Consider the following 21,842-nt stretch of genomic DNA (forward strand, 5'->3'; position numbering starts at 1 on the left):
GTTCAGTAGATCTCTTCTACAGCAAACTCCCATCTTACAGATACTAGATACAGGCTTGGTTGGGACCTGCAGGCCTCATCCAAACCAACCCCCAATCCTATAACAGTCTGAAGAGCCCTGATGGCATCCATCCCATCTAACTCAGGACCCAGTAACTCACAGTGGACAGTCAGACACCACAATGAAGTCTCCCACTGCTCTTCCCCAGCAACTGGTAATTTAGAACTGTGTTGCCATGTTGTCCTTGAAGGTATCATAAGCCATCGTGTTGATAGCCCCGTCCTCCTTGAATTTGTCTAACGCCCTTGGAGAGCCATCTCATTCAAGAGAGGCAGTGAGCATCCTGCTTGCAGTAACCCTCCCCTTCCTACAGGCAGCGCTGGGACACCTGTGATGTTCAACGAGAACGGAGATGCGCCCGGCCGCTATGACATCTTCCAGTACCAGCTGACAAACACCACCACCCCCGGGTACAAGGCGATTGGGCAGTGGACAGAATACCTACGTCTGAACGTGAGTGACCCAAGCATAACACTAGAGGTTGCTGTGGGGCCTGGAACACAGTGGGGATTTGGTCAGGAATCTGTGTTCTCATTGGCAGCCACATCATGTTGCATTCTGACACCATCAGACCAGGATATTTGAGGTGAAGAAAAAGGCCAGAGTGCAACACAGTCCTGCATATGCAAGGCAGGAACGCAGCATGGTCTCTAGGACAAACCACTCTGCCCTCTATATCTCTATGGTGCCTAGATCTATTTGCCTATTATTGGTTGCCTCACAGGTCATTCAGTCGGTGGCCTGACTTTGCCTTCTCACCTGCTCATCCCCACCCCTCTTTTTTGAATGAGGAGAGCCCATACTCTTTTCTGCTAAGTTCTCATTCAAAGCCCAGGCCCACAACTCACAACTCACCTTCCAGCCCAGAACCCATCACATTGTTCTCCATGGAAGTTGTCCTTCAAGCTTGTGCTTGAAGGCTGCACAAGTCCTATAGCCTCCTCCTCTTCTTCTTCTTCTTCTTTAAATGCACCACATTGGTTTAGCACGGTCCATGACAGCCATGGTTTGCAAGAGCCATATACCTGGAAATCCCATAACCATGTTTCCAATTTGTTGTACATTTGGGCAGTGTGTTCATGGGAATTTCCTCTGTCAGGCTGGCATTCTTTGCGGGTGGTGCACCTTTGTCTCATGGTCATTGAAGAAACATTTTAGTAGAAGAGGCGTTTCCACCTAAAACATAATAAAGATACAAAAAAGATACAATTTTTTTTAAAAATACAGCAACAACCCCCAGCCAACAACCCCCCCTAAGCAATACCCCCTTTGCTGTTCAGCACCCTCAGCTTTTGTAGCTGGAGTCAGTGAGGGCCCTGCCCTCTCAGGCCAGGTGGGAACAAGCCAGCAGGTTTCCCAGGACTCACAGCCACATTAATAATTTTTCTCTGCAGAGGTGTTTTAAAAGTGTTCTGCTTTTAAGAAATACTTTCCACAATGATCTTTAGGTGCCCAGGAAGCCCTGAGAGTCTACTATGGAACCCCCTGTTTGTTACAAAGGATTCTGGGGCATGCTCTGTGATACACTCGGTTCACAGGAAGGCCTCCACAGGTTGGGCCTCTCTGGCCTGGATGACATTGCAGAAGATGGCCAGTAAACTCTGTCAGGGAAGCTTCTCCACAATTACTGGTCCTCTCACTGGTTTATCCAGGGATGGGGAACCTTTGACTGTCCAGAGAAGTTGCTGGACTTCCATAATCCCTAGTCACTGGCTGAGCTGGCTGGAGTTGATGGGAGCTGGAGTCCAACATCTGGAGCTGCCAAGGAGTGTGGTGGAGTCTCCTTCTGTGGAGGTCTTTAAGCAGAGGCTTGACAATCATATGTCAGGAGTGCTCTGATGGTGTTTCCTGCTTGGCAGGGGGTTGGACTCGATGGCCCTTGTGGTCTCTTCCAACTCTATGATTCTATGATTCTAACATCTGGAGAGCTTAATCCTTGATACGCTTCCTGGAAATGCTCAGGTTCCTTGGAACAGTTTGGAAACCACTGCTCTGTAGCTCCCATCTTGTTTATGTATCTCCCCCTATAGATTGATGACATGCAGTGGTCAGGCGGCCAGAAGGAGATCCCGTCCTCCGTGTGCAGCCTTCCCTGCAATCCCGGCGAGAGGAAGAAGATGGTGAAGGGCGTGCCCTGCTGCTGGCACTGCGAACTGTGCGATGGCTACCAGTACCAGCTGGACGAGTTCAACTGCGAGATGTGCCCCTTTGACATGCGGCCCAACAGTAACCGCACGGCTTGTCGCCCGACCCCCATCGTCAAGCTGGAGTGGAGCTCCCCCTGGGCCATTCTTCCCATCTTCCTGGCCATGCTGGGCATCCTTGGCACTCTCTTCATCATCATCACCTTCATCCGCTTCAACGACACGCCCATCGTCCGAGCCTCCGGCCGCGAGCTGAGCTACGTGCTGCTCACAGGGATCTTTCTTATCTACACCATCACTTTCCTGATGATTGCGGAGCCTGGCATTGGCGTCTGTGCCTTACGGCGCCTCTTCCTGGGCTTGGGCATGGCCATTAGCTACTCTGCTCTGTTGACCAAAACCAACCGCATCTACCGCATCTTTGAGCAAGGCAAGAAGTCGGTGACGCCCCCCAAATTCATCAGTCCCACCTCCCAGCTGGTCATCACCTTCAGCCTCATTTCAGTCCAGATAGTGGCTGTGGTCATCTGGCTGGGGGTCGCACCTCCCCACAGCATCATTGACTATGAAGAGCAGCGCACGCCCAACCCGGAGTTTGCCCAGGGGGTGCTCAAATGCGACATGTCAGACTTGTCCATCATCTCCTGCCTCAGCTACAGTATCATCTTGATGGTCACCTGCACAGTCTATGCCATCAAGGCCCGTGGCGTGCCAGAGAACTTCAATGAGGCCAAGCCCATTGGCTTCACCATGTACACGACCTGCATCGTCTGGCTAGCCTTTGTGCCCATCTTCTTTGGCACAGCGCAGTCAGCAGAGAAGGTGGGAACAACCAGGCCAAGAAGTGGGTTGTAGAGGAAAGGAAACTGGGTAGGCGTGGCAGGGGTTAAGCAGCGCACAAGGACCAAGCTATTTATTTACTTATTTATTACATCTAGAGGCCACCTTTATCTTCCAATGATCTCAAGGTGGTGTGCATAGTTCTCCTCTCCATTTGATCCTCACAACAACCCTGTGAGGTGGGTTAGCCTAGGAGATGGTGAGTGGCCGATGGTCACCCAGTGAGCTTCATTGCTGAGTGGGGATTTGAACCCTGCTCTCCCACATCATAGTCCAACACTCCAACCATTACACCACACTGGCTAGAGCAGTGTTTCCCAACCTTGTGCCTCCAGCTGTTTTTGAACTACAACTCCCATCATCCCTAGCAAGACCAGTGGCAAGGGATGATGGGAATTGTAGTCCAAAAACAGCTGGAGGCACAAGGTTGGGAAACACTGGGCTAGAGGATAACATGTGAGAAGTTATTGATAACAGCAGCAGAAAGGGAAGGGATGTTTTTCCCTTCTGCCTTTTGTCCAGTCAGAATTGCCCTCTCCAGGCTTCCTTTCCCTCCTCAGGGAAAGGATGCAGGAACCCTCTGTCTTTTCAGTTAAAAAACAAACCCAAACTCCCAATTTCAGGAGACTGTTCACACATCTGCTATGTATTGTATGGTTTGGCCCTAGGAGCTCAAACAGGCAGGCAGAAGCTCTCTATGAAACGTTTCTTGCTGGGCTGTACCAATTCAGATTGCAGGTGGGAAGTGGGATGGGCACTTTCCTGAAACAGTATGAGAACTAAAACACAAGCACCTTTCAAAACTTGCATTTCTCTGAATTTTGCAATGCCAAATAATGGTTACAAAAATGCATATAATTAGGGGAAAGTGCACATAAAAGTGCATGTTAGTGAAGACAACTCACAGAAATGCATTCTATTAGGCAAAACTACTTTGCAAAAATCTGGATATTAGGGGAAATTGCATGCAAAACTGTTCATATTAGGAGAAATACACACTTAAAGTGCTGGTGAATTTTCATGAGGTCTTAAAACTAAGAGAAACCAAAATTGACAGAGTGGCCAATTTCTAGTCAAGACTTTATTACGCACATTTGTACAGTATATGTAATACCTACTGGTTTGTCCCTTGTTGAGTTAACCTGAGCTGGTCACGATTTCTCAGCCTAGCCAACCTTACAGAGTTGTGAGGAAAGAGGAAATATAACCCCACATCTGCTGCCCTGTGCTGTCTGGAGAGTAGAATACCATTGCAATACAGCAAGCAGGACGGGAACTTAAACCGATGACCCACCCCCAAGCCTTCCTCCAGTTCTGCGCTCCTGGGATTTAAATGTCACAACATTTCCTGAACTATCAAGTCTGTCATTCTCAGAGGGTGTGCAGCGAGAGAGCTGCTAGGGGTGCCATGATATGTCACATTCATTCAGTAATTAACGGTTGCCTAGGAGCGCAATGCGCCTGCCTGGCGCATCTCTGCACAAGGCGGTCCTCTCGCCTTTTTGCCTCCCACCCAGTTCATGTCGTGAGTGAGGCAGATTTCTCTCCCGGTGGGTAAATCCTGACTCTGCCCCATTTCCAAAGTGAACCTTCTCTGGAATAAAGGTGAGGCATGCGTCTGATTTCAATCCAGGGCAGAGGTGGGGGAACAAGGTTTAGCTCTTGAAAGGTTGGGGTGCGATGGACTTCAGTAGTTCAGGCAGACTCATATGAGCTGACATGGGACACCCAAGACAGCCTGATCCAGTCCTGAGTTATATAATAATAATAATAATTTATTATTTATACCCCGCCCATCTGGCTGGGCTTCCCCAGCCACTCTGGGCAGCTTCCAACAAAATATTAAAATACCATAATACATCAAACATTAAAAGCTTCCCTAAACAGGGCTGCCTTCAGATGTCTTTTAAAGATAGGATAGCTGCTTATTTCCTTCACATCTGAAGGGAGGGCGTTCCACAGGGTGGGCGCCACTACCGAGAAGGCCCTCTGTCTGGTTCCCTGTAACCTGACTTCTCGCAATAAGGGAACTGTCAGAAGGCCCTTGGTGCTGGATCTCAGTGTCTGGGCTGAACGATGGGGGTGGAGACGCTCCTTCAGTTGGGTGTCTCTTGGGGCCCCTTCCGGGCAAGGGTGCCAGTTCCTGGGGGCTGAAGCACTATGGGCCTCCAACCCTTTTTAAGGAGGCCAGGGGCCCTCTCCATATTCAGAGGGCCCCATGTGCAATGTCAGGACATTGTGTCAGGCCCCTTCAATCATTTGGAGAAGCTTCCATATCAGGGATGATTTGTGCCTACCGGGGCAGTCAGACACAATCCTGCTTTAAATGCTGTGCCTGCCTGCAAAAGTTTTGGGATTGTTACACAGCTTCATTTCCTATTTGTGCATATCCAGTCACTTCCTGCTAAAATCCTGCAACTTTTCAAACCATTAATGTTTGGAGCTGGGGGTGGGAGGGAGCTTCTGCTACAGCCCCATCAGACAGCAATAATGTGTTAGCATTGAGAAAGCAGCTAGTTAAACAGAACAAATCTGCCACTAATACACTATTATTGTGTCAAGAAGGTGTTGCAGAATGGGCCCACAATAAAGCACCATTCCGGAAGGGCCTTAAGTCCACTGACATCAACAGGCTTAGGCATGCAAACGCCAGTTAAATGCATGCAGGGCACGTTAAAAATCCATCACAGTCCACCTCTCTGTCACAAGTTGTTTCCCTGTTTGTGCTCAGGTTGGACAATCGGCAGAATTAGGCAGTGAAGCTCTCCTTGGGCTCGGTTGCAGGTTTGAAAAACATCCCTGGTTCTCGACAAATAACAGATCAGGAGAGAAGGGTGGGTTGAACCCTGCTGTGCTAGTTTTCTGCAGGCAGAGCTTTTGGAAACTCCGGGAAACACTCTAAACCTGAAATGATACAGGCTGGGATGAGATTTGCCCCCCGCAATTGTATGATGATAATGATAATGAAAATGAAAATATATTACTTATACCCCACCTATCTGGCAGGGCCTCCCCAGCCACTCTGGGCAGCTTCCAACAGAATATTAAAAACATGATAAAACATCAAACATTTCAAACTTCCCAAAACAGGATTGCCTTCAGATGTCTTCTATAAGTCAGATAGTTGTTTATCTCCTTGACATCTGGTGGGAGGGCATTCCACAGGGTGGGCGCCTCTACCGAGAAGGCCCTCTGCCTGGTTCCCTGTAACTTCGCTTCTCACCATGAGGGAACCGCCAGAAGGCCCTCGGAGCTGGACCTCAGTGTCTGAGCTGAATGAAGTGGCCCCAATCCAGTAGAGGGAGAAAAGATAGCCCTCCTACTTTCTTGGCCAGCCTCCCGTTCTTCTCCCTGCCAGATCTACATTCAGACGACGACGCTGACCATCTCGATGAGCCTGAGCGCCTACGTGTCGCTGGGGATGCTCTACGTGCCCAAGGTGTACGTCATCATCTTCCACCCGGAGCAAAACGTGCAGAAGCGGAAGCGCAGCTTCAAGGCAGCAGCCACGGCCGTCAACGCCTCCACGAGGCTCTCGCAGAAAGGGGCGCAGAACGGCGAGAGCAAAGATGAGAAGCCGGACAGTAAGTAGCCAGAAAGTAGGTATCGCTGTCTTATTTTCTCTTTTGATGGCCCCTTCCTGACGTGCCTCAACTGACCTCCGTCTGCCCTGTAAGTACCACCCCCTTCCTTCTGCCACCCCCAAGGTGTTCCCACTCCTCCCAGTACCACGACCGCTGTGCCTTTGGGCCTGACAGAAACGGGGGCTTTTTGCCCCCCGTTGTTTGGAGGAAAGGCCAACTTTGATCTTTCTCTCTCTCTCTCTCGTTCCTCATTGCAGTAACACACCAGAACCAAAATAGCCTCGACGTGAAAGGAAGTGTGCTCTTAAACTTCAGCCCCACTGGTTTAAAAAATTTAAAATTTCCATCAATAAAAATGGGCCTTACCAATTAATCAACTGACATTTTCATTGATTAATCTATCAGTTTAAGTTTTCAGACCTAATAGGAAATCCTGAAGAGCTGGGAGAGTTTCAGGGCCTTCACCTAATCGCCCTTTGTTTCTCCTGTTGGAAAGGCCTGCTACAGTAGTAGATGATAGATAGTCAGGGCTTCTTGCTAGTTGGGAATTTGCAGCAGAAATGGGGGGGGGGGGAGGAAGGACAGGGGTGGGGTTTGAGAGCCCCATTCTCTCTCTCAAGCAAGCTGGACCTCACTGTCTTCCTGATGGTTTGTGGGGATCTCAAACCTCCTCGATAAGTTTACAGTAAGCCTGGTGAAGTCCAAACATAATGTGACTTCAACATGCTTGAGTTAATAGTGCTACCCTGGAGCTATTGTCATCATTCCTTGCAAGCCTGGAATAGACATGCCACCTTGTCCTTTTCAAAGACCAGGGAAAACCAGGAAGTTGTGTTCATTCAAATTTTGTTGGACTGCAGCTCCCACTACCCCTGGCCTTTGGCTGTGCTGGCTGACGCTGACAGGAGTTGGAATCCCTTTTATTTAGAATAATTTATGCACTGCTTAATCAAAGGAACCCTATGCAGTACACGTAAAATGTAAAGCAAGTATAACTTAAAACAATTATCAACATACAAATAAAATCAGCATAAATTAAAGATAAGTACAGTGGTACCTTACAGGGACGCGGGTGGCGCTGTGTGTTAAACCACAGAGCCTAGGACTTGCCGATCAAAAGGTTGGCGGTTCAAATCCCCGCGACGGGATGAGCTCCCATTGCTCGGTCCCTGCTCTTGCCAACCTAGCAGTTCGAAAGCATGTCCAAGTGCAAGTAGATAAATAGGTACCGCTCCAGTGGGAAGGTAAATGGTGTTTCCGTGCACTGCTCTGGTTCGCCAGAAGCGGCTTAGTTTCTTAGTCATGCTGGCCACATGACCTGGAAGCTGTACGCCGGCTCCCTTGGCCAATAAAGCAAGATGAGCACCGCAACCCGAATCAGTCACGACTGGACCTAATGTTCAGGGGTCCCTTTACCTTTACCTTTTACCTTGGCTTACGAACTTAATCCATTCTGGAAGTCCATTCTGAAACCGAAACCATTCTTAAACTGAGGTACGCGCTCCCTAATGAGGCCTCCCACCGCCAGTGCCCTTCAACCGTTCATATCTGGTTCTTAGACCAAGGTAAAGTTTGCAAACTGGGACACTTCTTCCGGTTTTGCGGAGTTCATAAACTGAATTGTTCATAAACAGGACTGTTCTTAAACCGAGGTACTACTGTACATACCACTTCTTTATGTGCCGGGGCAGGCCTGCTGCAATGGAATTTATTTTGAGCAGGCATCTGAAACAGCACGACAGGTGGAAACTTGTCATCTTTATTTGCTGCTTTGCCTACGTCTGCCTTTGGCTTAGCCCACTTCTGACATATGGACCCCAGAAGGGGAAACTGGCCCTTGGGCTGGAAAAGTTACCCACCCCCACTTTAACAGGAGACAGGCAGGGCTTGAGCCTGCCCACACATACATCCCAGCATCCATGCACCCCTCTGGGTCACCCGTCCAGACAAGTGAGAGGCACGACCAGAGTTCAAGGGCAAATTCCAGCCAGGCAAAAACTCCCAAGAAGAGTGTGAAGCAGGAATAGTGGGTGTGTGGGCTAGGGCCAGGACCCTGGAGCCCAACAGTGAGCCTTTGAGGTCTGCATTTGGCCCATGGGCTCAAGGCTTACACCCCTGTGTTCAGAAGTTCAGGCACCAAAGATGAACAGGACCTCACAGAAGCCTGGAAGCTTCCCCTAGGGCTCCTGTGTGGCGAAGAAGACGGCAGATTCGCTTCCGTCGCGTTTTCTGCAGCTGCAAGCAGGCCTGGAGCCCCTTTGCACACTGGCCTTCGAGGGGAAAGCGGGGCGGGGGTGGCTCTGGAATATTAATAGCCACCCTCTGGGTGAGGATGTCCCAGAGCAGATGGCAAGCGCTCACAGCCAAGAGCGCACGCCTGACCAAGCAATGCGCAGAAACAAGGCGAGACGCAGGAACCTTGCCTGTTCACGCTGCCTCTGCCCTCTCACTCTGCCCCAGGAGATGCTACTTTGCCCTCTTTCTCAAGATCACATCCTTTACTTAAAACAACAACAAATCAACAAAGCAATAGCTTAATGAACATGAAAGAAAAGCCACCCCCAATTTTGTCTCTGCTCAGGCCAGTGGGGATTCAAATCCCCATTCCGTTCTTCTGCATGCATTGAAAGAGGGGCAGGAATCCAACTTTCTGCCATCCCAATTTAATATTCATTGCTATATATATATACATGGCCCAACTGTAAGAACATGGGATTCCCTTGCTGATTTAGACCAAGGGAAATTTAATCCAGACTCTGCTTCCAAATGCAGCCAGCCCCAAGTGCTTGGCTGCTCATGAGCAGGGCATGAGTAGACAGGACACACACACCTCGGTGTTAGTTCCCACTGCCTGCCATTCAGGGGTATACTACAGTACTGCCTTTGAACATGGAGGTTCTGCTTAGTTGTGATCTTAAGAAACGTGTAGCGATGGCGTACCTAATGGCTTTTTTGAAAAGCAAGCCGAGCTTTCACCAATTCCACTGCCCAAGAACCTCACCCCCTCTGCTGTGTTTTAGATCAGGAGTGGGGAAGTTCTGCCCCCACACCAAGATGTGGCTAAACCACAACACCCATCCACCCTAGCAAGCATGGTCAAGTGCCAGGGATTATGGGAGTTGTAGTTCAGCAACATCTGGTGAGCCAAAGGGTCCCTACATTTGTTTTGAGTTATCATGGCAGCTTGGAAGTGTGGGAATGTTCAAGGTGGCAGGAGAGGATATATTGTTTATTAATATCCTTCCTAACTTGCACTAGCAAGTTCCTTTACGTAGCAGAGTTACATTCCCCCTTTTATATGCACAGCAGATAGCTGGTTGCAGGCTCGTGTGAGCCTCTCACTATTATACAATTCAATCTGTCTCAGATTGAATTGTACATTCCTGGTAAGTTCCCTTGAATCCCTCTTAAAAGAAGAGAGACACAACCATCTTATTCAAAGTCAATAAAATAAGTTTACTCACATCAGTTGACAGTTGGAATCCTGAAGGCAGACTTAGTTACAAATATGTACATGTGGATCTACCCCATATGGGGGAATAATCCCAGTGCTTCTGCTAACTGAGAGCTAGCAGAACAGTCCTAGCTAGAAGCTGGTCAATTGAAGAAGGAAGTCAAAAAGAGGGAGGTGTGCTGCGTGATTTGTCCTTTCGTTACCTGGACAAGTTAGGTCATGCCCACCTTCTATCACATGCAAAAGGAAGGACGCTCCAGCCAGGAGGAACAGGAAGTTTCGACTGGCTGGACCAAACATCCCTCGCATGTCTTCTCTAGCATTACAAGGAATATTGTACTTGACTGCCTCTCATGGATCACATCCCACAGAAAGCATGGTGGTGGCAGAGTGTATATGTGCAAGGGCCCATTAGTCTAGAGCAGGGGTCGGCAAGGCTTACTGGGCATAGGCTGGATCACTCCCGCAGAGATTCTCCATGGACCAGACCGGCGCAGTGTGACGCCGGAAATTGCGTCTGTGCAAGTCCGCAGTGCAGGAAATCGCTTCTGCACATGCCCAGACGCTGAAAACCGTGCCTGCGCAGAAGTGATTTTCAGTGTCTGGGCATGCGCAGAAGCAATTTCTGGTGCTGCAGACATGCGCAGACGCAATTTTTGGCGCCTGGGCATGTGCAGAAGTAATTTCCGGAGCCACAGAAGAGAGTCTCCACACCGCGCTGTGCCAGTTTAGCGCAGCACGTGGGGACTCGCTGAGCAGGCACCTCGGTTTGGGGGCGGCTCGTGGGCCAGTTAAACGGCCTCCATGGGCCGCTTCTGGCACATGGGCCTTAGGTTGCCTACCCCTGGCCTAGAGCAGGCATCCCCAAACTGAGGCCCGTGGGCAGGATAAGGCCCGAGGGACTCATTTATCTGGCCCACGGCGACCCCCGCTGCCCGCCGCCACCCGCTCTTACTGGTGCTGCGCTGTGCGGCTGCCCACTTCTGTGTCGGTGAAGCACCGGAAATAGCTTGTGCGCATGTGCAAGCATTATTTCCAATGCACATCCACACAAGCATTTCCAGTGCTCCTCCAACCCGGAAGTGCGCTGGAAATAGTGTATGTGCACGCGCTCCCCCGCCCTCTGGCCCGCCACGTGATCAGCGCTGGAGACACCACGCCTCGGGCCGGAGTCTCCAGCGCCGAGGTAAGTTTGCTGACCCCTGGTCTAGAGCCAGGGTTGACATAGGTAGGAGAAACTATTGGCCCTTCAGATCTTGTTGGGACTCCACTTCCCATCGGCCCCAGCAAGCACAGCCAATGGTCAGGGATGATGACAGAGGCAGTCCAACACGAGGGAGACTGAAGTGTCTCCGTCTCTGATATAAAGAGCTGGGCTGCAAGTCTGTTGAGGGCTTTTCACGTTTGCCCGGACAACTGTGTGGAAGCTCCCAGATTAAGCTCCCAGGTTCTTGACTTAAAGTCCTTCCCCCAGTAACTGAACAGCTCCCCGCCTCCGCAGGCAGGTTTTCCTATTCGGGGTCCCAGCGTGGCCCACCCCTCCCCGCACCCACCCCTCTCTAACAACTCCCCATTTTGTGTCCTTTGCAGGCCTCCCTAAGGTGATGTACATCAGCTACACAGAACTGACCATGGGGCCCACATGACCGAAGAAAAGGATGGGCACAACCATTGTGGGGAATGGGAGGGGGGAGGGTTTTTTGCGGGGTGAAGCTCAACAGAGGGGGCTGGGGTGGGCATGTGTTGGGGAATAAACCTGTATTTTTACAATACCACTTAGCTTGTTTTTCTCCCCCAGCTTCAGCCTAAGGGCATTCAGGGGGCCCTAACTGAGGCCCGAGTGCAACCGGGCCCCCCCTTCCCTACTTCTTCTTGGCAGGGGTAGAGAACCCATGGAACTGCAGATGTTTGCTGGGCCACAACGCCCATCACCCCTGCCCATTGGCCATGATAGCTAGGGTGGCTGATGAGAGTTGGAGTCCAATGACAAGGCAACACAGGCTCTAGAACCCAGCTCTAGAATGGAACTGCCCATGTCAGAAAGGCATCGTATTCTCGGTGTGCTGCCCCTCTCCCAGCCCTCCTGTTAAAACAGTGAAGGCACCTGGAGGTTCATTGCCTAGTCCAGATCTGGGCTGCAGAAAGTGCCCCCTCTAACCCGAACACCAAGCACTGGCGATTGGGGGGGGGGCGGGTGTTATTTACAAGGAGCAAAGGAATTCAACTGGAACAGACAACTTGGTCATACTTCTGTAACTGGAGGGATGAGTGAATTCAACTCCAGGCAACCCCCACAAACTGGGGGTGACTGGCAGGGGGATAATTATGCCCTCAATTATGCAATGTGGTATCTTCTGAAGCAGCCAGTTCCCTCTCCTCCATCCCCCCCCCCCGCCTTGTGCCAGACATTTTGCTACCTGATGCAGAGCCCAAGTGAGTCCCACCCCCCTGCCAGAGAGACAGCGTTTGATTGGACTGGACACTTGTCATGCTGTGTCCTCCCCACATACTGAATGTGCACATATCCTGGCATTCAGTGATGAAGTCCTAGCTGCTGAGAAACTTGGCTTATTTTTTAAACATTTTATTATTATTAAAATTTGTATACTGCTCTTCTTCTGAAGATCTCAGGGCGGTTCAGTGCATAAAAATACAGAATAAAATGACAAAGTACATAATAAAAACAAGAACAGAAACAAAATGATACAAATACAGTGGTACCTCTGGTTATGAACTTAATTTGTTCCGGCGGTTCTTATCCTGAAACCATTCTTAACATGAGGTGCCATGAGTGAAAGCGTGCCTCCAGCTTGCTATTTCCGCTCACATCCCAGGGCAAAGTTTGCATCCGGGAGCAACTACTTCCAGGTTAGCGCAGCTTGTAACCCGACGTGTGCACAACCAGAAGCGTTCATATCCAGAGGTACCACTGTACACTTAAAAGGACATACAGTGGTACATTGGTTCTCAAACTTAATCCATTCCGGGAGTCCATTCAACTCCCAAAACCATTTGAAAACCAAGGCGTGGCTTCCGATTGGCTGCAGGAGCTTCCTGCACTCAAGCGGAAGCTGCATCAGACATTCGGCTTCCAAAAAACATTCGCAAACCGGAACACTTACTTCGGGAGCCAATATTTTAGGAGGCCAAACTGTTCAAGAACCAAGGTACCACTGTAGACTGTTTGTCAGCTGAAGGCTTGGCTGAAGAGGAAGGTTTTCACCTAGCACTTCAAGATGTATAATGAAGAATATATGCTAAAGTTTTTTGGTTTTTTTAAAGCTAAAACTCACATTTAAACATTTCATCTGTTAACATTTAATATCCTTCACCAAGGACAGGGAAACTGCAGCCACCCAGATGTTGCTCGATTTCAAGTCCCATCATCCCTAACTATTGTCCTCGATGGCTGGGGATGATGAGAGCTGGAGTCCAACAACACAGGGAGGGCATCCAGTTGGGGAAGGATGGCTTAAGGGAAAGACCATCGCTCAGTGGCAGAGCATCTGCTTTGGACACAGGAGGTCCCAGGTTCAGTCCCCAGCATTTCCTGGAAGAACTGAGAGAAAAACGCATCTGAAATCCTGGAGAGCCATTGCCAGTCAAGTGTAGGCAAGACTGAACTAAATATACCAACAGTCTGACTCTGTATAAGTCAGCTTCCTGTGTTTTTATGTCCAGAGCCAGCCCATTTTTGCTGCTTGAGGACATTTAAAGGGCATCTAAGGAGGATATCTCTAAGGGACGTGGGTGGCGCTGTGGGTTAAACCACAGAGACCAGGGCTTGCCAATCAGGTGAGCTCCCGTTGCTCAGTCCCAGCTCCTGCAAACCTAGCAGTTCAAAAGCATGTCAAAGTCATAGCTGTCAACTTTTCCCTTTTCTTGCAAGGAATCCTATTCGGAATGAGGGAATTTCCCTTAAAAAATGGAAAACGTTGACAGGTATGGTCAAAGTGCAAGTAGATAAATAAGTACCGCTCCAACGGGAAGGTAAACGGCTTTTCCGTGCACTGCTCTGGTTCGCCAGAAGCGGCTTAGTCATGCTGGCCACATGACCTGGAAGCTGTACGCCGGCTCCCTCGGCCAATAAAGCGAGATGAGCGCTGCAACCCCAGAGTCATCCGTGACTGGACATAACAGTCAGGGGTCCCTTTACCTTAGGAGGCAATCTACAGGGCCATGATGTGGAGGATGGAGCAAGCCTGAACCAATGACTTCAAGTTGCAAGAAAGGAGATTCTGACTAAACATCTGGAAGAACTTTCTGGCAGTAAGAGCTGTTCAACAGTGGGACGGACTCCCTCCGGAGGTGCTGAACTCTCCTTCCTTGGAGGTTTTTAAGCAGGGGTTGGGTGACCACCTGTCCTGTATGATCTAGTTGAGCTTCCTGCACTGCAGAGGGCTGGACTAGATGACCCTTATGGTCCATCTAAGATTCACTCCCTCTAAGTGCTCCACTCCAATTTCATGTACAGTACAAGCAACCAGACTTCATTTCAGCACTTGGACAGCACCCTCCACCACAGTTGAAGACAGCAAGCTAGCTGGAGCGGGGATAGCATTCGGCTCTGTTCTAATACAGTGGACGCTCAGGTTGCAAACGTGATCCGTGCGGGATCCACATTAGCAATCTGCAGCGTTCGCAACCCGCAGTGGTGTGTCTGCGCACGCACGGGTTGCAATTCATCGCTTCTGCGCATGTGCAACCCCCAAAACCCAGAAGTCACCTATTCCAGTACTTCCGGGTTTCAGCGGGTCCGTAACCCGAAAAAGCCCAACTTGAAGCGTCTGTAACCCAAGGTATGACTGTACTTTGCCAATGCTCCTCCCCTATATCCGCCATGATATGCTGCCTGATGGCAAGGCTGGTCTGTGTATAACCACCCATGCTGTAGCACTGAGCAGCAGCCTCCTATGAACAACCACATCCCATCATTTCTCTCCACAAACACACTTCTTTGGCTCCTCCCTTTTGGCTCAGCACTTGCTGTTGATACAGAACAGGCATCCAGTTTGGCTGCCCACACTGCTCCCTTTGGCACCATCCCCTGGGAGGGGAAGCGAGCGCAGAAGCTGCTTTGGCAACAGCCCTTTCCCAGAGGCTTCCAAGCGCCGCCATGGCAGAGCTGCCAGGAGCCGCAGCGCATCCGCTGCCTGGAGCTTCGTTTCCCCCACCCACCCACCCACCCTGACTACTTTGACAGCCACCTCTCTGCCTAGGCTGTTGGCCAGCAAGACCTGGAAGCATGCTTGGTCACCCAAAGCCCAGCGCCATCTCCCCTCTCATGTTAAATCTCTCTCACACACCACCACACACAAAAAACCCACAAAAACCCACAGGGAACTGACAAAACTGGGCAGGGAAACAAGAACAGATGGCTCTGAATTGGGGCACAATTGGGGTGCCTGAATGGAACAAGAAGAGGGGTGAGAGGCAGAGGTGCATAACCCTCCATATTTTGCTGGATTCCCATCAGCCAGCATGGCCAACTGCCAAGGGTGATGGAGGGTCCCAGGCTCTTCCTCAGCTCTGAACTAGAAACTGGATTCTACACCCTGCCCACCGCTGACTAGCCAACTTCTTTGGGTTGCCAGATGACCAGAAAAAGACTAGCCTGTTTTGTGCCCTTTAGCAGCAGAAGCCAATAGCTGGTTTCCTCTCTTCTGCCCCCCACCAGCAGAAGTAAATTGCAGATCACATTCCAATGTCTTGCGGATCACACTGCACAACTACAGTACAGCTGTTTGAGAAGCTGGCGAGCATGCAACTGCCTGCTTGGTGTTTTCTCCCCATTGACTTGGGGTGGGTGGGAAAGGGAGGAGGAAAAGGGCACGCAGATGAAGTGTGGAGCTCTGATGGAGTGGTACTATCTGCTCCAGCAGCAGAGGGAGCAGGGTGGACCTGTGGGGCAGAGTGTTGCATGTAGATGGTCCCAGTTTCTAGTCCTGATGTCTCCACTTTGCCCTGGGACTGTCCTGTCCAGGAAGTCCTGGAGAGCCACTGCCACTCAACGTAGGCAGATGACACAGAACACTCCATATAAGGCAGCTTCCTATAACCATTTAGACCAGCCTTTTTCAATCTGCGGGTCCCCAGAGCTCAGGGATGATGGGAGTTGTAGTCCAATAACATCTGGGGACCCACAGGTTGAGAACCGCTGATTGAGACTCTACCTGAAGCAGCTGACATGTCCTTCAGACGTCAATAGGAACCATTGCCTTCTATGGGGGGAGGGAAGGAGGAGTGTGGTGTGTTTTTGCAGTTCGACTTGCCACCTCCTGTGGGATACTTGCCATGCTTTTGGGTCAATCCAGGTTCCACTCCTTACATCAGATAGGGAAGTTGGGTTTCCTCCAGATGTTGGGGTATTCCAGCTCCCATCATCCCTGACCAATGGCGCTGCTGCTTGGCACTGATGGGAGCTGAAGTCTAATGACATATCAGGGTGCCACAAATACCCTATCTATAGGCAATCCAAGCCGTCTCCCACCAACTCATCTTCTTCTTGGTCCTGTCAGCTGGAAGCACTGGAGTTGGGGCCTGCTGACAGTTTTGCATTCACTCATTTGGATATCTGTTGCCTTGCTAGAGCTGACAAACAGGTCCACCAAATCTTACATTTTGGTTCCAAGTGATCAGCTACATGATGCTGTTGGTCTCCAACTCCCATCTGCCCAAGCCAGCACGGCCAATGCAGGGCATCCGTGTCCAGTGTTGACTACCGCTGCTCTGGGTACTTGACAAGCCTGCCATGAAGCTGATGGTCTTGGCTTGGTGGTTTCCCCCCAGCTGGTATTCAAGGTATACTGCCCCCATCCATGGAGGTTAGCTTTTAATACTGCCATTAAATAAAAAATGCCCCGCAGTACAGGCTTTCCATGTTTAGGGATATGATATACAACTCCTTCAGCTGAATATTTTTATTTTTTAAACAGTTCATATTCAAAACATGCAATGCAACAGAGCAGAAATGTAAGCTATGTTGACGGTTACGAAAGGTATTGTATACACCACCCACCCGCCCCCTTTAAAATGTGCTAAAATTAGCTCTAAAATGGACTAGGATGTTCCAACAGAGAGCATTGCCTTGTTGAACAAGTACAAAAGAATGGTTTAAAGAACAGGATGTAGAAAGCCCAAGGACATGGCGTAAGCCTAGAGAAAAGGCTCAAAAATTAATGTCCTCAGCATGTTCCAGAAGCCAGTTAACAGAGTCTTAAAGAAAGAGTCAGTATACAGAGGCTACATTTAAGCCCCTTCTGGGCTGAGGAGAGTGTAAAAAAAGAAAAATCAGAGTAACTCTGGCAAAAAAGTGGACTGCCTCTGTCCAGACAGGAATTCTTACAGCAGGTGTCACCAAGCTTGTGGGCACATTTCAAATTTTGAGAGCGCTGGGGGGTGACAGTCACAAAATGGCTGCCACAGATGGGGCATGGCATAACGCAAAATGGCTGCCATGAATGGCCCAACACAAAATTAGCGGGACAACCACCCCCAACCAATTTATGCTTACCGTATGAAGTAAGCTATGGTTTGCTGGTTCTGCTCATAGAAATCTCTCTTTCTCACACACACATATCAATAGCATTCCTCAGTACTGGGGGAAATATACAAGGTATTGACCACACTTGTATTTCAGAGAAATCAGTTAGGAGTCCTTTACTTTCTGGGAGGACCAAATATCTTTCTTTTAAAAAATAATAAAAATAAAAGCTCAAAGTTTTTCTAAGGCACTTGGCCCAGAGGCACCACTAGAGGCTTTCGCAGGTGCCATGGTTCCTGTGGGCGCTGGGTTGACAATTCCCTTTATCAAGGAATGGATTTGATGAGTGACCTTACTGTCAACGAATTCAGCTGGTTATTTAAAGTCCATGAGATTTATCACCTGCTTGAGAACCAGGCCTTGCATATAAGGTAAAGGGACCCCTGAGCATTAGGTCCAGTCATGGCCGACTCTGGGGTTCTGGCGCTTATCTCGCTTTATTGGCCGAGGGAGCCGGCGTACAGCTTTCGGGTCATGTGGCAAGCATGACTAAGCCGCTTCTGGCGAACCAGAGCAGCGCACGGAAATGCCGTTTACCTTCCCACTGGAAAGGTACCTATTTATCTATTTGCACTTTGACGTGCTTTTAAACTGCTAGGTTGGCAGGAGCTGGGACCGAGCAACGGGAGCTCACCCTGTCACGAGGATTTGAACTGCCGACCTTCTGATCGGAAAGCCCTAGGCTCTGTGGTTTAACCCACAGCGCCACCCGCGTCCCTGCATATACCCTGCACTTAAATGAAAGATTGTAAAAATGGCAATATAACTCACATTCTGCATCAAGAATTCTTTGGGGAGGGGCATGTTGCAGAATTCATTCATGCAAATCATGCAGGTTCACACTGTATATTAAGCATTTTCATATTCCGTCTTTCTTCCATCATGGAACCGAAAGTGACATACATGAAAGTGCGCCAGTGGCCTCCCATCCAGAAATGGACCAGACTCAAGACACACTTTGCTTCCACCAGGCCAGGTTCTCCTTCTGAGAATCCTTTTCTCCATCACACCCCTCCCTTCTCACCTCAGCCTGAACTCTCTACTCACACAATATTTTATTTCCTTCGCCTTGACCCATTTTTTTGCCTTCTCCATCCCACTCTGTTCCTCCAAACAGTGGCATAGCATGAGACGGCAAGGGGAGCAAAATTCTGACACTGGCTTCCACAGGGATGCCTGTTTCACCTTGGCCAAGGCAGCAGAGTAGTCCATCAGGAGGCTGCCACCACTGCCACCCAGGCCCACCTTGGTGGGCCCCATCCCCAGATCCCTGCCGCTTTTCTGCCTGCCTGGTGCTGGGGGTCTCTGGGCCCCAGAGCGCAGCCTGGCCTCGCTGGCACGTCCCCAGCAGAAGCCAGCAACCATGCACAGCCCAGCCAGAGGGCTCAGGGTTAGGGCTGCCACTCAAACAAACAAAATTTGGAAAGGAGGGTGGAGGGAGATCAAAACAAAGCATGAGAACAGGTGTCCTCTGCTCCCTGGTGTTCATGAGTATCCCTCTCTCCCATCTAGGCTGGCTTCTGTTATGTGCCAAGGTGTTTTCACGCATCCAAGACTGCGATATCTCTTTCAATGACTTCCTTCATTGCGCATCCCATTCTGCCTCGTGACCCCGATGTTGTCAACCTCTTCCCAGCCAACCTTATCCAAGCGCCACTTTTCCGGAACAAACGCTGCCCAGTTCTCAGACACTGTTTAAATATTTCATTGTGCAAGACCAAGCAGAAAACGCTCACTTAAGGCTTTTCCCGACTCCCACTTCAGGTGGGTAAATATTTCATGGGAGGCAGCCTCACCAACCCCAGCTTGCTTTGCATCCAAGGGCAGAAAATCGAGGTTTGTGGGCAGGTCAGATCCAGGGGCAGCTTCCATCTTGAGCAACAGGTTGATGACCCAGGACCTGCCAAATCATGCGGAAGATCTGCAGGTTTCAATTCTCCCCTCTTAATAAAAAGAAAAAGAAAATAAATGGTGGGGACCTCTAAAGGGGGCTCCTGTTTCTCAAGACACACTTTCCCATTCCCACCTCTGACAAGTAAAAAAGCTCCCTAAACCAAGTCCTAATCCAACCTGTCCCAGGAGCTTCAGTAAGTAGCTGCAGGCTGACAAAAAAGAATAAAAAATCTCACATTCTCGGGCTGCAGTTCTATGCACATACCTAGGAAGAAGTCCCATTGAACTGAGTGGTACTTACTTCTGAGGAGATATGGATGGAACTGCACTGTAAACAAGCAAGATGACAGGCTGGAAGTGGAAGGGGACACACACAGAATTTAAAGATCAGAGCTTAAAAATATGGCAAGGCTCAAAAGTTGCCCCCCCCCCCCGCTTTGTCCCTAAATCACATTTGTCTGTCCCTAAATCAGCCAGCCAAGAACATTGCACTGGCCCCCATTATCTCCTGGCAGTTTAGCTTTCCGCCTCCCAGACCAGGGCCCTGAAACCAGCCATAGACAGCCCCTCATGGCTCCCTCTATTTACGTCATCCATTATGCCTTGATCCTCTCAGAAAGAGCCAGGCAGCCACATTTATCCCTTATGCGGCAAACAAAGCCCCCTCAGCCCCCTCCTCACAACTCTGGCCTCCCTGGAAACCCAGACCCTCTTAACCTAAGCCAAGCTGATCTGCAGCAACATCTCCCCCACCCCCAATATTTTAGGTAGGCAAGGAAGGGAAGGAGCATTTAAGAGCTGCAACAGGAAGAGGCAGCGAGCAAAGGCAGATGCCTCAATTCTTGACATCATACATGGTTTCACCCTCAGCAAATGTAAGAGAGCATACTTGTGTGCACATACAGTGGTACCTCTGGTTACGAACTAAATTCGTTCTGGAGGTCCGTTCTTAACCTGTAACTCTTCTTAACCTGAGGTACCACTTTAGCTAATGGGGCCTCCCACTGCCGCCGCGCCGCCAGAGCACGATTTCTGTTCTCATCCTGAAGCAAAGTTCTTAACCCGAGGTACTACTTCCGGGTTAGCGGAGTCTGTAACCCGAAGTGTTTGTAACCCGAGGTACCACTGTATAGGGAGGGAGAGAGACAATGGTCTAAGACAGGGGTCAGCAAACTTATCAGGCCTTGGGCCGGTGTCTCCAGCGCTGATCGTGCGGTGGGACGGAGGGCGGGGGAGCGCGTGCCCACACGCTATTTCTGGCGCACTTCTGGGTTGGAGGAGCACCGGAAATAGCTTGAGCACATGTGCACGGGCCTCCTCCAACCCGGATGTGCACCGGAAATAATGCATGTGCATGCGCACAAGCTATTTCCGGTGCTCCTCTGACCCGGAAGTGGGCAGCCGCACAGTGCAGTACCGGTAAGAGAAGCCGGATAAACGAGTCCCTTGGGCCTGATCCAGCCAGCGGGCCTTAGTTTGGGGACCCCTGGTCTAAGAGTTCTACCCTTGCTTGTAGAACTCTAAAAAGGAAGTGGTAGTCATTAGGCTGGTACCCAATGCTCCACTTCAAATTCAGCATTCATGGTGGGAGGGTAGAAACCTTGTGTGTGTGACTCAGATACAATTTCTATTGGGGGGTGGGGAACCACTTGCCTAGAATCAAAAACAAGGAGGGGGGAAAGTAATCCCGGGTGAAGGGGGGTCCGAAAGATCACCCTCTAGAGTTGCATCTGTCGCTCCAGGTAAGGCTCTCTCTTCGCAAGAAGCGTGGTGAAACAGCAGCACCAAGTGGCAAGATGCAGAACTCCTCCGACCAACAGGTGCCTGCTTTAAGCACATAGGAAGTTGCCAAATGCTGGGTCCGAGCATCGGTCCATCTGGCCTAGTACTGTCCACACTGACTGGGACACACTCTCCAGGATTTCAGACACGATTCTCTTCCAGCCTGACCTAGAGATGCCCAGGACTGGGTGCAAAGCAGCTGCTCTGCCATGGAGCTACAGCTCTTCTGCACGTGTTGAGTTCTCATCACCAAATTAATAGTATTTTTGGTTCATGTAATGCATGGCTACATATCCCCACACACACACATCTCTAATGTTCGGAGTTCTGCTTTTTTCTGTTTCAATTTACTTTAGCTCTTACTACCTTCAGTCTGTTTGTGTTCTTGTTCTAATTCAGTTATATCTCCAATAGTGAATCCTTCATTTCTTTCCTTTTAAAAATGATTATTTGCACTGATTCTTGTATGACAGCCTTCTAAGTGCCCCGTAATAAGGCTTCCGAGTACTGTGATGAATCATTCTGTATATAGAATTCCTTGA

General features: G+C 49.9%; 1 protein-coding gene across 1 annotated transcript in view; it reads left to right on the top strand.

Annotated features, from left to right (window-relative positions):
- LOC307206685 (metabotropic glutamate receptor 6-like) overlaps nt 1-11,753 on the top strand; it is a 46,297-nt gene extending 34,544 nt beyond the window's left edge. Inside the window, exons 8-11 of the mRNA XM_079960009.1 lie at nt 374-513; nt 2,091-3,026; nt 6,403-6,628; nt 11,673-11,753. Coding sequence (XP_079816135.1) covers nt 374-513; nt 2,091-3,026; nt 6,403-6,628; nt 11,673-11,728 — 1,358 coding nt within the window. The 3' untranslated portion in view covers nt 11,729-11,753. The remainder of the gene's footprint in view (nt 1-373; nt 514-2,090; nt 3,027-6,402; nt 6,629-11,672) is intronic.
- The last annotated feature ends 10,089 nt before the right edge of the window (nt 11,754-21,842 follow it).

The sequence above is a fragment of the Podarcis cretensis genome (assembly GCF_951804945.1).
Source record: "Podarcis cretensis genome assembly, chromosome: 17".
Lineage (NCBI taxonomy): Eukaryota > Metazoa > Chordata > Lepidosauria > Squamata > Lacertidae > Podarcis > Podarcis cretensis.